A 14,877-nucleotide genomic window follows, 5' to 3' on the forward strand; every position below is an offset into this window, starting at 1 on the left:
CCTAATAATCCAGAGCTTTTCATTAGCATCTCCCATAGCCTAGGTCTACCTCTTGGAAGTTGGGTTCTGCAGTGAAAAATAGGGCATGCAAGCTCCACATGTTGACTTATTGCCCATTTACATATTCTGAGTGTAACATGAAAAGCCTAATTTTGTAAAATGGGCTTGTGCATTGATTAAAGGTAGATGTGGTACCATTGCATGTAGTTTAAGTTATTGTAGCATTTCATAACCAGCACTTACATGTGCATTCGTACTCTCCTGTCTGTTCTTTAGCATGTATTTCTTTGTTTATTATGCATAGTACTATGAGAAATTTATCTGTCATTTCTTTTTTCAGGCACCCTGAAATATATCATGGAGGGGCGAGATATGGTCGAGCGATGCCATGACACTGTGTACAGTACAATTAAACTTGCAGCCAGGTGAGACCGTCCTGTGGATGGTATGAAGGGCTTGTCAGCCGTCGCAACCCTCAGCACATTGGACCTGTCGTGGGGCTTTCCACCGGACAACATGCACTGCGTACTGGAAGGTGTCACATCGCAGCAAATGGAACTTTGGCTGTGTTCACCAGGAAGTGCCTGGCACATTGGGAATCATGTGAGGGAGTTGAATGACCGCCTGTTGAAAATTCGGCCACCAATTTCACCAGATTGCCAAGACTGGTAACTGAGCGCTCGTTTTGGAAAGCTACAGAGTGGAGATATTGGCTTCTTTACTACAGTGCACCTTGCCTCTTCGATATGCTTCCGCAGAGATATTTGACGCATTTCTGCCTTCTTGCACAGAGTTTACTCTTACCAGCAAGTGTTGAAGAGACAGATATTTTTTGTGCCGAAAGGCTTCTTGTGGAGTTTGTTGAGCAGATGCCAATTCTCTATGGTGAACACACCCTGACATTCAATGTGCACCAACTTGTGCACCTTGCAAAATCTGTGCGCATGACTGGGACACTGTGGGCAACCTCTACCTTCCCATTTGAAGGAGGGAATGGTGACATTCTCAAGATGGTTTCTGCAGCGAAAGGTGTTCCACATCAAATAGCAGAGCGCTTCATCATGCGAGAGGTGCAGAAGTCCCTGAAGCGTCTGGTACCACTGCCACCCTACCTGAACAAGCAGCAAAAGCTGATCTCGGGGAAGCAAGGCAATAAGCTCCAGTTAGGAGTATTAGGTTCGCCATTGCAGCCTGGCAGTCTTGAATGCCATGTTCTGGATTTGATCAGCCAGACCATTGGTGCTGTGCCCAGTATGAGTGAATACCTCAGAGCACGTATTAAAGGGTTCACTGTACATAGTGCCAATTACAACAGGACCGAGAAAACGTGCTCTGAATATATTCTAACAGATGATGGCAAGTTCTTGCGAGTGATCAAAATCTTTTTAGTGGAAAACAGTATCTTCTTGCTCTGCCAAGAACTAATTACCGAGGAAAGCTTTATGCCTTTCATGTTCACTGCTGAACACCCTCGGACTGATGTTGGGTTGTGCCTAATTTGTGAGCAGAAAGTTATTTCACCTTGTGTGCTTGTGGCACAGAGCGACCAGTCACATATTGTGAAGGTGCCCAATCTCTATGAAAGTGATTAGGAACAGATGCCAGGGACAAATTTAAATTGGCTTATAGCCAATCCCTGCAACGCTGCGTATGACCAGAAGTTTTCTATGTTGTCCGTCTAGAGCCCAATTATGCATGCTGAAGTACACTGTTCCCACACTGTTTTTTTTGCACAGTCCATTTTATTTGTTTGTAGTCTTATGTTTTAAAGCATTGGGTCGATGCTTCTTTGAAAGGGGAGAAATTCTGTTAACCTTTGTAGTGTTTGTTTATTCTTCAGTGTTGCCGGTGCGCCGCTTTATTGCTTTGGCTGTGATGCAAGACGCGACCAGATTTATCTCGATTTATCTCGAGACTATCTCGAGACTAACACCATGGCTTTAATGATCCTAACGTCTGCATCACAGTGGAAATGTGAACTTTAGCTGCATATGTTCATGTTCTTAGTGGAGCTTAGATAAATTACCTAAAAAGACCAAAAACAAAAAGATGAGAAAGTATGATGAAACAAGAAAAAATGAACTTGCTAAACGGGAAGTCTAACACAGCAAACGTTTTTGTCAACAGCTGCTGAAGTGAGCAATGTGGCTAGCATTGCACTCGTTGAGAATGCCGCTGAAGACACCCCTCCAAGGGCGGTGACACTGTTACCACAACAGTGCCACCCCATCCTGTCACTGGAAGGGCCCACGCTGCTGTCATCTGAAGTACGCAATGCGTGCTTATCAGCTGAGGAAGGTATGGAAAGTCATCAGCAGCACTCCGGAATCATGTCTATTATCTGTGCCCTGCCGCGGTGGCTCAGTGATTACGGCGCTCGGCTGCTGACCCAAAAGACGCAGGTTCCATCCCGGCCGCGGCGGCCGAATTTCGATGGAGGCAAAATGCTAGAGGCCCGTGTACTGTGCAATGTCAGTGCACGTTAAAGAACCCCGGGTGGTCGAAATCTCCGTAGCCCTTCACTGCGGCGTCCCTCATAGCCTGAGTTGCCTCGGGCCCCAGTAAACCCCAGTAAACCAATAAACCATGCCCACTATCTGTAATTGCCAGTGACATTGTTGCTGAGTCCTTAACCTACCACTGGGCACATTTTTTTCAGTTCGCAGCAAGTTTATAGCCCGTTTTTCAAGCTGCAAGGATAGCCTAATGACGGAACGAACAGGGAAGGGTATAGAAATGAGGAGCTCGTTACAGCATAAATAGGAAGGTAGCCAACAGTCATTGAAACCAAAGGAAGCATACGAGAATGTTGTTTTTAAATCACTATTCATGATGCTAATGGGAAATTCATCGGTACGGGCAGCAGCCATGTTGAGAAGGCTTGAAATTAACCTCAGGACAGCGCAGTGCGTGTAACATTAAGAGACAGAAAGAGAGTAGTGCGGTAGTATATGGTATGGAGGACAGGTGGTGAATGGTCCATTACTACTTATGAAATAGATTCCAAAAAAAGGTAAACATTGCAGACGAGATTAGGAAATCTGTGGGCTGTAGGATGGCTGTAGCTGGCCCAATACTAAATTGGGGGTCAGTGGGTAGTGCTTTTAACCTGGTTTGGGCATAGGCAGGATGATGAAGTTCACCACCAGAAATAACTGCATTTTGCTTTTCTTTGCTATGCATTAAACGCAAGTAATAAGGGGTAGCTAGCTGTCTTGCCATAAGTATGGATAAAATTGATTCCATATTTCATGTCTGCATAACAAAAGAATAATCTAATTATTTATTTGATATGCTTCGAGGCTGAGGGTATTGATTTCAGTGTAAATTGTATGAAATGTTGTTCCTACTGCACTAGTCTGAATTGTGGCTTAATCTCTACTAGGTAAATATCAAGCTTGTGTTGTGCCGTATTGCGTGCAGACATGCCGGCTTTGGAAGGAGGTGAGGCATCTGTGATGTCTTGAGAAGTACACCTTCCAGCAGTGCCTGCTGGACCGCCTGCAGCAGAACCACGACCAGTCCAGGGTGTTTGTACTCTGACAGACAGTGGAAAGGTGAAAGCACCTAAATATCATGTCTTATGAAATGTGACTTTGAGAACTGCTTGCTGTTGCATCAGTGGGGGTAGCATGCACTTATATTCATTCACCGGTGTTGAATGTTTAGAAAGTTGATACTTGTCTATACTGGCTATAGCAGCATAAATAAGACGTGGCACCAGCATTCACTTGCATCTGTAAATTTTTATTCAAGAAACACAGATTATAGAATGAAAGAAAAAAAAGAAACAGAAAAAAAAGGTCACCATCCAAATCGAGCAACATTTGTCCTGCTGCGAAAATTTACTAGACGCTCATGAAACGAATTTCACCTCTACATGTAATTGTTATATCTGCCCTTTTATTCCCTTAGGTAATCTCTGGTGTCGCAGTACAATTAACCAACTCCTATAAATACTTGGGTGTAACCTTAAGCCAAGATCTAATCTGGAATGCGCATGTCACTAACATTCTATCATCAGCTAACAAAACCCTTGGTTTCCTGAAACGTCATTTGCGCCATGCACCGCCAAACGTTAAGCTTCTTGCCTACAAGTCCCTGGTTCGAACAAAACTAGAATATGCATCCCCCATTTGGAGCCCTAACCAAATCTATTTGTTTGAAATCACTAGAATCGCTACAGAACCGAGCCACTAGATTCATTCATTCATGTTATTCATATGATATCAGCATGTCATCTTTAAAAGCAGAGTTGAGCCTAGCAAACCTTGCCTGTCGTCGTCGCATCGCCAGTATGTGTTTATTTCAGAAGTTTTTTACAGCTCATTGCGTATTCCACCCTACATTAGCCCTCCAGGACGCATTTCACTCCGCCTTGGTCATCCCCTGCAAGTTTCCCGTCCACAGACTCATACCACAACGTTTGCTGCATCATTCTTTCCTCGCTCAGGCAAACACTAGAACGGCCTTCCACACGACGTCGCTGCAACCACCTGTCCATTCTCATTTTTGAATTGTATAAACGCCATATTTAATGAATAACATCTTTGTACACAAAATTTAATTCTATTTGTACCCACCCCTTATGTAATACCCCCTAACTGGGGGTCTTTAAGGTAATAAAGTGAAGTGAAGTGAGGTGAACGGAGTGGATTCCAAGAGAAGGCAAGCGTAGCAGGGTGCGGCAGAAAGTTAGGTGGGTGGATGAGATCAAGAAGTTTGCAGGGATACAGTGGCGGCAACTGGCAAAAGGACAGGGTCAGTTGGAGACATGGGAGAGGCCTTTGCCCTGCAGTGGGCGCAGTCAGGCTGATGATGATGCATGTGGGTGTCTTATATTTTGGTGTATGCTTTTCAGCTGTGCACTCTTTCTTAGCATTGTCATGCGTAGTAAACAAGCTAGATGCTTTACAAAATTTGTCTATTAGGCCAGTTGGTTTAGCACACTGAATTTTGAATGCACGAGTAAGGACGGAGGAGAAGTGTTTGTCCCGTTCACTTCTGTCCTTCATCATTACCAGTGCTTTTAAAATTCAGTAAGCTATATCCATTTTATTTTGGTGGTTTAACGACAGGTATATGGGACTAGTTTTGGTCAGGCTTGAACAGTCAGATGTTTATTTCTTGCGGCTCGTGCAGTTACTTTACAGGTTCAGTTTGGTCCACAAAGGTAGCCCATATAGTATTGATGATCACTAAAATTTTTCCATATGATCATGCTTAGTGCTGCTTTTAAAAAGAGCACTGGCAGCTAGCACGCCAATGAGATGTTAGGGGTCAGTGCAGGTTGAGCAGTAGAAGAGCCTGTGCTGTAGCCATGTGCCCCACAATGTCAGCAAAAGGGGAGGCATGAGGGTGAAGCATGAGAGGCCAGCTCTGTGTCGGAAGGGTTGCTTGTCTTTGTGTGTGGTCTTTCGCATTGCTTAGTCATCATGACATGTCTTGAGAAGGGCATCTGGTGGCTATAGAAATTTTGTGACCATTCCACTCTACAAGGGGCACCATATCATGTGAAGCACAAACAGCACGGCTTTTTTGTGTGCTGTTCTTATTTTTTTAGCATTTGTTACTGTGCGCACATACTAATTGGCTATGTCCAGCAAGGTAGAGCCATTTTTCTGAAATTATTTGCCGATAGCATTCCAAACATGTATTCAGATTAGCATTAGCCAGTTACAAGCACTGCATGCAGTTACCTTTGATACTCCACTGCTGTTAAGAAGTGCCACTAAATGCCCATCGCACTGTTAATGTCCACGCTTAAGTTCTGCAGTTATTTTCAAGTTTTAAATGATTTTGACCTTGGTGCTGTGGCAAGTGCTAACACTGAGTTTTGAGTCAGAATGCACTCGGTAAACAATGATAATTTGTACATTATGTACGTCCCTTTCAGTTCGGCATGCCATTTTTCTTTTTCCTGCAGGTACACCTGGCCAATGGCCACGAAATATCGAAAGAGGCATACGATGCTCTCATGGCGCTGCCAAAAGATTCGCTGTTTGTCAAAAGAGCGGCAACCACATTGTGGTCAACAGAAGTGCTGGCTCAGCGCAGCTTCACCGGAACGCTGTCCAACAGATTCCTGGCAGAGGGTGGGGACAAGGCACCGCAGAAGCCACTGACGCTGCTGAAGGTGGAGACGATAAGGGGTAATTATTGTATTCTACTGGGGTTAGCACATGTGCATATTGTCATATTGCATTAACATATGAAAGGAGGCTATCTCGACCTTGGCAATAGCTCATGAGAAGGTAATAATTATCAAACACTATTTGACTCATATTAGAATGGATCAATTCATTGCATGGCTTTTGGTTGTGCACGAGAATTCATGTGCAGTTAGCTACTTGACAGGCACAATGAGAAGCATTTGGTAGAGATAAAAACTTCCTACAGAGCTGAGCCGCTAGATGAGCGTATGGCATGAGCACTCCACATCTGTGGCAACAACCAAAGAACATAACTTGTTTTGTGATGCTAAAATAGGCTGTTGTCACATGACAATGTTGAGCTGGAAAGTTAGGTTCTTAAGAGCTGCGCATTTTTAAAACCTTTAAATGTGCACTGAACAGGAATCAGAACTCGTCTTTTTGCCACGGGAACCCGATCTACACATTCCAAGCATTCTTAGAAACTTTGAATTATTGCCCTGTGGGGCTGATTTTCCTCATTTAAATGTGATTAATGTCTGGCTCCCGCCTTTTTTTTAATTCTCCGCAGTCGGGGAGGAGTCAGCCAACGCATGGAGTGCCTTGCAGGCAGTCGCATGGCGGCTTTGCTTTCGTTTTTATTTTGCTTTTTTGTTACATTTCCGTGGATAAATAGATCTATTCACAGACTACATAGCTGCAAATTAGGCCCACAAAAATAAAAATACGCGTGGACTCTGCTTTCGCCAATCACTCCGTATCGCTCCGCCGATGGCAGAGCGGCAAGCCGCCACAGGACTGGTTGAAAGATTAGTCGACTCCTCCCACTGTCTGCGGGGGAATTAAAAAAAAAGGCGGGAACCGGGTGTTTAATTCGATTTAAACTAGAGAAACCGACTGCACAGGGAAATAATTCGCAGTTTCTAAGAACGTTCGGAATGTGTAGAACGAGTTCCATCGGTAAAAGTATGAGTTCAGATTCCTCTTTAGTGCATCTTTAACGCAAACGCTGATGGTATCATTCTTATGTATCTTCCTGTCATTTTTTGTTATTGTTTCATCTTTATTGCCTTAGCAAAGGCACTAATTATGGGATGGTTTAGCACAAACATATTCTCGGGAAATGTACGCAGTTCGACGTGTTGTACACTTCGCATACATAGTAGTGCTTGGTGTTCTTTGGCTTTGTGTTCAGGACCATACCATGTATGCATCTGCTAGGGCACTGGGCACTGCCTGCATTCTTACAATTGACAAACGCTTTTTTCTGATGACCTTAGTCATTTTTCTGCTTTACACTTGGCGTGAATATTAAGGCGACATGCTCATTTTGATGATGTAGGCAGTGCAAAGTGTCACAGCAGCTGTCGTGCTTGCAGTATTGGCACTCATGGCCTTTGCACATGCACAAGATTTGGCAACATAGCTTTGTGCAACCTTTCTAGAGTGGAGAAAGTGATTTGTTTACATATCTGCTCAGATTTACCCAGAATCAGAACACCTTGTTGCACTATTACTCATATTAGGCAGAAGTCTTCTAGGCTTAATTCTAGGCTCATTTACAACTTTCTTTTGATGTGCTGTGTTTTAGGGTGTTTCGCTTAAATTTGCTCACCATTACTGCTGCACTGTTCTGTTGAGATTGCACATGCTTCTACACTTACTAAGAGCAGAAGGAATGGCATTGTGCATCGTCAGAGCTACAGCTTTGTGCCCTAATTGTGTTACAGGTGTTGAAACATGGACGGTCTCACACCAGGATTTGGCCCTTTTCATGTGTGAATCGAACTATGGGTTCATTTTCTAACCCAATTTTCGCAGCAATGAATGACTCTGCAACATCAACATGGCCCCAAAGCCATACAATTAATTTTTACAAAGAACTAAAGCTGGATGAGGCTGTCCTCTGTGTCCCTGTGATATGATCAGGCGAATGAATTTACTTATCATGTAGCATACTGTTCTTTGTTACAACAAGCCGTGGCGTTACAAGTAGATGCGGCGGTTTTTGTAGTGCTGAGCTAATTGTCAGGCTAAGACTTACTGTATGTCCTGGAAATTGGTTCTACAACAACAATTCTGCCGAAGCCAGAATAATGACAAAGCTTGCGCTATTTTTAACTCTTATGCCTGATTTTCTTTCAGTGTTCTTCAGGCATTATGCCCGCAGTCGGGGAGTGACGGACGAAGCAGCCACGGAAGCTGAAAAAAGCATAAGACTGGCTATCACAGAAAACTTGCGAACTTCGCCGAAAGAGGCCCGCTGCTTCAAAGAGCTAAGCGAATCAGAATAAATTTTGTTTCTTTTTTCTTTTCTACATGCCCTTGCAATTTCTTTTGGCAATCATACGAATTGAGTATTGGCGTATGCGTGCAAATTTTGTTTAATTTTCTTTCCCTAAAATTTCTATTGGTAAGTGTAAAAATTGAGTGCTGGTGTATGCATGCTGTTATGTGTATCCTAATGCACTGCATCGCTATCAAAGCACATTGAATTTGCGTTTTTCTCACGGTCACTCTGCGTACACACAACTCTTCTCTTTGAGCTCTCCAGTGATAGTGAACAACTGCGCAAGCATTGCAGAAGCTGGTGGTTTAACTGTACTTGTGCAGTTTATATCAGCAACAGTACCAAAGACAAAAGAGGGCAGCTGTCGAGCTCACACTTCCCTCCTCACGTGTGAAGTTGGCGTCTTGTGGAGCCACACCTTGCCTGCTTCACCCACGTGCGCTTCTTTTCAACCTGTTTTCTCGGTACCAGGTATGCTTGTTATGCTCCACAGCGGGCGGCACATATCGTGAAACAGGCAAATTGTTCCCGAAGGCTCCTAACCCGGTCAGCACGGCACCAAATTAAATCACATCAGAAAACACCAGACCGGGCCACACCAAAAACATCAGCCCGGGTCACACCAGACCCGGTAACACCAGACCCGGTAACACCAGACCGGGACACACCAGTCCGGGACACACCAGTCCGGGTCACACCAGACCGGGTCACACCAGGCCGGGTCACACCAGGCCGGGTCACACCAGGCCGGGTCACACCAGAACCCGTGTCTGAATTTCCGGTCTGGTGTAAACACCAGATACGGGCTGGTGTTTTTTTCGACTGGGTACTGATGTACTCATAACACTTATTTGGATTTTGATGCTTCAGAAAATGGCAGACCTGGCGGCAGGTAAAGCGCCTGCATAAAAAGAATAAAGGCTTTGTGCAAGAAAACGCAAGACTCAAAAAGGGCATCGAAAGGGTCTTCACTCAGGATCAACTACAAGCACTAGGCCGAGAGAACAACACTGGCTGCCCGTGGTCTGCCGAAACAGTCAAGAAGGCGCTGAGACTGCACTTCACGTGTGGCTCTACAGGCTACAACCTCCTCATTTCTGAAGGTCAGCCTCTGCCAGCCGAACGTACTTTACGGGAACATATGCAAGGCATTAAATTTGAACCCGGGATCCTCCATGAAGTGTTTGAGATGATGAAGTGCAAGGTAGCAGCATTTAAGCAACATGAACGAAAATGTGTTCTTATGATAGATGAAATGCAACTGCATGACAAGCTCGAGTACGACCCAAGCTCACAAAGTGTGTGTGGCTTTACCACTCTAGGACAAAAAGCTGTTGATCCTGTTTTAGCCACCCACTGCTTAGCGTTCATGGTAGGAGGTGTTTCTACACGATGGAAGCAAGTGGTGGGCTACCATTTCACTGGATCATCTTTCAAAGGCAGTGAATGCGCAGCTGTTGTGCGTGAGATCATAAGGAAGTGTAGTTCTATTGGATTGGATGTTGTGGCCATTACTAGTGACATGGGTGCAGGGAACCGAGCTTTATGGAGACTGCTTGGTGTGTCGGCAGAAAGGAATGGCTTGGTGTCATACTCGACACCACACCCAGATCAGCCATCAAAGAACATATGTGTGCTAGCAGATGTTCCACACATACTAAAGAACATCAGGAATCACCTCTGTAGACTACAGACCATAACACTGCCAGACAACATTGTTGAGGAATTTAAGTTACCGACTAATATTGTTCACATGTGGCCTGTGATAGAATTAATAAAACATGAAAAGCAAAAACCCTACAAACTGGCACCACATCTAAGTGAGTTACATATTTCTCCAGGCCATTTTGACAAAATGAAGGCAGCCCCAGCAGCAGATTTGATGAGCCACAAAACTGCATGTGCAATTGAGCAGCTTGTTGATAATGGCTTGCTAAGACCCAAAGCCCGAACCACAGCCTGGTTTTTTAAACAAGTAAATAAATGGTTTGATTTGATTTGTAGTCGGCACATTGGAACTGCATTCAGCCAGAGTAAAGAGGGAAAATATGAGATGGCCGTAAACTTTATGCAGTTCTTCAAAAACCTCTTTCGGGACATTAAAATAGGTGACGGTTCATGGAAACCTGTGCAAACTGGTGTGCTGCTTAGCACCACTAGCATTTTGTCGCTCCAGAAAGACCTCATTCAACAGGGCTACAAATTTGTCCTCACAGATCGTTTCACACAAGACAGCCTCGAGAACCTTTTTTCAATGATTCGTGCAAGGAATCCAATTCCTACACCCTATCAGTGCAAGCTGGCCCTTCGTGTTATCAGTGTTTCACAGTATTTGAAGCCTGCAAAAAAAGGAAGCTACGACATTGATGACGGGGCTTTTTTTTTGGCTGATTATAAGTCCAAGTTTTCAGACAGCGTCACAAAAGTCATTGAAGGTGTAGATGAGGTTGACGACATTTTACCCGAGATGAGCAGCACAGAAGAGAGTGCGTTCGTGTACATGGCAGGGTACCTTGCTTCATCTGTGCTGAAAAACAACACGACATGCAACCTCTCTGAGCAGTCTACAGTAGACCCACAAAATGATGCCAAGTGCGTACAGTTCATACGGTCCAAGTCTTATAAAGATGGTTGCCTTGCTATTCCAAGTCAGAGCCTTGTGTCCCTGTTACAGATGTGCGAAAGCATATTTGTAAAGCACGCATCTACTTTGCACAAGCAAACAAACAATGCCAAACGGTTGCATGACATAATGATGGGATTTGCGGCCGAATTATTGCATCTAACCACTTCTGTTCTTCACACCTGTAGTGACGGAACGAGTCCGGCGAACGCGCAACGTGCACGGATCTGCTGACTACCGACCGTTCGTGGCAGCTACCTGCCGCCACGTGTTCACTGAATCACCGCCAGATCATCGCTTCACCACCCATCATAAAGAGCCCACAGCGCAAGCGCCATCACTGCCCGCGGCAGCGCCCCTCCTGGATCTGCTATAAAAAGACAGACGATCAGCTGCCGAGTGGGATTTGCGGCCGAATTATTGCATCTAACCACTTCTGTTCTTCACACCTGTAGTGACGGAACGAGTCCGGCGAACGCGCAACGTGCACGGATCTGCTGACTACCGACCGTTCGTGGCAGCTACCTGCCGCCACGTGTTCACTGAATCACCGCCAGATCATCGCTTCACCACCCATCATAAAGAGCCCACAGCGCAAGCGCCATCACTGCCCGCGGCAGCGCCCCTCCTGGATCTGCTATAAAAAGACAGACGATCAGCTGCCGAGTGGGATTTGCGGCCGAATTATTGCATCTAACCACTTCTGTTCTTCACACCTGTAGTGACGGAACGAGTCCGGCGAACGCGCAACGTGCACGGATCTGCTGACTACCGACCGTTCGTGGCAGCTACCTGCCGCCACGTGTTCACTGAATCACCGCCAGATCATCGCTTCACCACCCATCATAAAGAGCCCACAGCGCAAGCGCCATCACTGCCCGCGGCAGCGCCCCTCCTGGATCTGCTATAAAATGACAGACGATCAGCTGCCGAGTGGGATTTGCGGCCGAATTATTGCATCTAACCACTTCTGTTCTTCACACCTGTAGGTGAGTGGGACGCAAATACATAGGCTCGGTAGATTACTACCTTTGTTTTGGCTGCAAATCCCAACTGAGTTTTTCTGAGCTGTCAATGCTGTGGTGATGGGTGTCGACCTTTGCACATACCGTGTTCGAATTGGTTGTTTTGTTCAAATTGGTTGTCTTGTGCCGCTTGACAGAGAAACAGTATCATTTTCAACAGTATGGTTTTGCCCGGGGTCAGCTACTGCAAACGTATGTGTTCTTGGTCGGCTGACCTTAGCCATTTCTTGTATTTGGCTCCTGCTGATCTGTGCTGGGACGTTGAGACAAATCCTGGCCCTGACAAATGTGATCAAATTCTCGCTGCTATCAGAGAAATGACATTATCCAGTGAAAAGTTCCAAAAAGAAATTCTTGGAAAGGTCAAAGACTTGCAGTTGGGCGTCATAGAGATCAAACGGCGCCTATCTAAACTTGAAGAAAACTCGGATGTAGTTAGCGACGTCTTAAGGAAGTCAACAACTTGGGCTCGATGATCAAAGAATCCCAAGACAGGCTGCAAAGCATAGAAACAACACAATCGCGTCAGTCTAGCATAGTTGTTGACGACCTCAATAACAGAATGCGTAGAAATAACTTGATCTTCAAAGGTATTAAAGAGGAAACAACGGAAACATGGAAAGATACGGAAGAAGTTGTGACTAAGTTTGTAACCAAAACCTTAGGCATTTCAGTTGGCGAAATTGAACGTGCCCACAGAATAGGAGAGCAAAGGCAGGACAGCATCCGCCCAATAATTGTGAAGTTCTTAAATTTCAAAGACAAAACAAACATTCTCAAAAATGCATCCAAATTAAAAGATCTCGACTCCGCTTCCGTTTGGATAGAGGAAGATTTCTCGCCTAGGATGCAGTTTATTCGGAAACAGCTCAGAGACTTCGCCCGAAATACTAGAAATCCTGGGGAAAAGTATAAGCTCTTATTTGATAAGCTCCTTCTCAATAACACACTGTATTCATTTAACTCCGCCACTAAAGAAGTGATTGCCCTCCCCAAGCGCGACTCTAAAGAAGTGGCTGCTGTCCCCAAAAGCGGCACTAGTGAAATGACCACTACTGAACATGACGCAACCACTGAGGACCACTCACTACAAAATAAACCCATAAATTCAGCATTGTCAATTTTAGTGTAAAACTTCCGCAGCCTCCTTCCAAAACAAGATAATGTGTGTTCTTATGTTGAAGCATGCTCAGCTGACCTTGTGCTGGGCACAGAGACCTGGTTATCTCCCGATATTGCTGATTCTGAACTATCTTTGTCCAGCCATTTTTCATTATTTAGAAAAGATCGCATTACCTCGCGCGGTGGCGGGGTGTTGATCGCCGTAAGGAAAAGCCTGCAAGCCTATGTTGTTGATACAGGATCGTGTCTGGAAATTTTATGGGTTGCATTGCGTCTATCACCATCAGTAACTTGTGCCGTTGGGGTCTGCTACCGCCCACCTGATTCGCACGAGGAATTCCCTGAAAACCTAAATGAATCTCTAACTTACGTGCAGAACAAATTTCCACGCTCGCCAATATTCCTGGCAGGTGATTTCAATTATCCGCATATTGATTGGCAGACATGCAGCCCCCTTCACGGCATAAGAACGCGTGAATGCCAGAATTTTCTGGATGTGCTCTCACTTTTTGATCTGCATCAACTAGTTTCCATACCTACGCGTGGTGATTCACTTTTAGATCTTGTTCTGACAACGGAACCCGACAAGACAACTGTAAGCGTGCTCGATGGTGTCAGTGACCACAGTATTTTGCAGTGCGATTTCACAGTAGCCAGGAATAAACCAGAAAAGGCAAAGAAAGTTATATTTGACTATGCCAGGGCAAATGTTGATATGCTGCTCAATGAACTATCATCATTTTCTGCCGATGTTTTTCATTCTTTCAGTTCACGGGATGCCAATGAAAACTGGTCTCTTATTCGCGATAAACTAACTTTGTTAAAAGATAAGTACGTGCCCAAAGTCACCATCACCACATCTACAGAAAGCACATGGTTCACAAGGAGCGTCAAAAGATGTATAAACGAAAAGAAAAGGTTGTTCGCGAAATATAAAGTGTCAGGATCTGCGCGCGATTGGAATCAATACCGCACACATGCGCAACTGTGCAAAACTGAAATTGAAGACGCGTAAGACAAGTTTTATAACCATGACATTTCGCATCTGTTAAAGAACAATCCTAAAAAGTTTTGGCGAGTTGTTAATCCAAATTACAGTTCCAACTCCTCAGTGTCAATAACTAAAGAAGGCAAGCTCCTTACCTCCTCTCAGGTAGCAGAGGAATTTAACCAATTTTTTTGCTCAGTGTTCACAGATGAGAGCCCTTTACCTTCTGACCTGACATTTACAAAGCTGCCTTCAACTATGCCCGACATAACTGTCACGCCAGAGGGCGTGTCCTCTGCCATAGACCGCCTACCCGCTAACTCCGCACCCGGCCTCGATGGGATATGTCCTAAATTACTCAAAATAGCAAAACCTGCAATATGCCCCATCTTAGCTGCTATCTTTCAGCAATCCATTGACACAGGTTGTGTTCCAAAGGACTGGAAAATTGCACGTGTCATTCCCGTTTTTAAATCTGGCGATGCTTCTAACCCTTCAAATTACAGGCCCATTTCGTTAACTAACATCAGCTGCAAGTTGCTCGAGCACATACTCTCATCTGCCATCATGGGTTATCTGGTACAGCATAACTTCTTTTTTGTCAATCAGCACGGCTTCTTACACGGCCGATCTTGCGAAACACAGCTGTTTGAACTGATCACTGACCTTCATCACGC

At 44.9% G+C, this 14,877-nt stretch overlaps 1 protein-coding gene across 2 annotated transcripts; it reads left to right on the forward strand.

The window, feature by feature from the left end:
* Positions 1 to 2,193: 2,193 nt before the first annotated feature.
* Positions 2,194 to 8,470, forward strand: LOC149326495 (BEN domain-containing protein 5-like). Of its 2 annotated transcripts, XM_089563259.1 has the most exons (4): positions 2,194 to 2,298; positions 3,424 to 3,557; positions 5,927 to 6,152; positions 8,298 to 8,470. In XM_089563259.1, exons 3-4 carry the CDS (start codon positions 5,978 to 5,980, stop codon positions 8,444 to 8,446), a joined length of 324 nt encoding a protein of 107 aa, XP_089419385.1. In that variant the 5' UTR covers positions 2,194 to 2,298; positions 3,424 to 3,557; positions 5,927 to 5,977; the 3' UTR covers positions 8,447 to 8,470. The 2 variants fall into 2 exon arrangements, with proteins under 2 accessions (XP_089419385.1, XP_089419384.1); XM_089563258.1 differs by lacking the exons at positions 2,194 to 2,298; positions 3,424 to 3,557 and having other exon boundaries at positions 4,834 to 6,152.
* The last annotated feature ends 6,407 nt before the right edge of the window (positions 8,471 to 14,877 follow it).

This window comes from Amblyomma mixtum, chromosome 10 (genome assembly GCF_055824585.1).
Source record: "Amblyomma mixtum isolate Tamu chromosome 10, ASM5582458v1, whole genome shotgun sequence".
NCBI lineage: Eukaryota > Metazoa > Arthropoda > Arachnida > Ixodida > Ixodidae > Amblyomma > Amblyomma mixtum.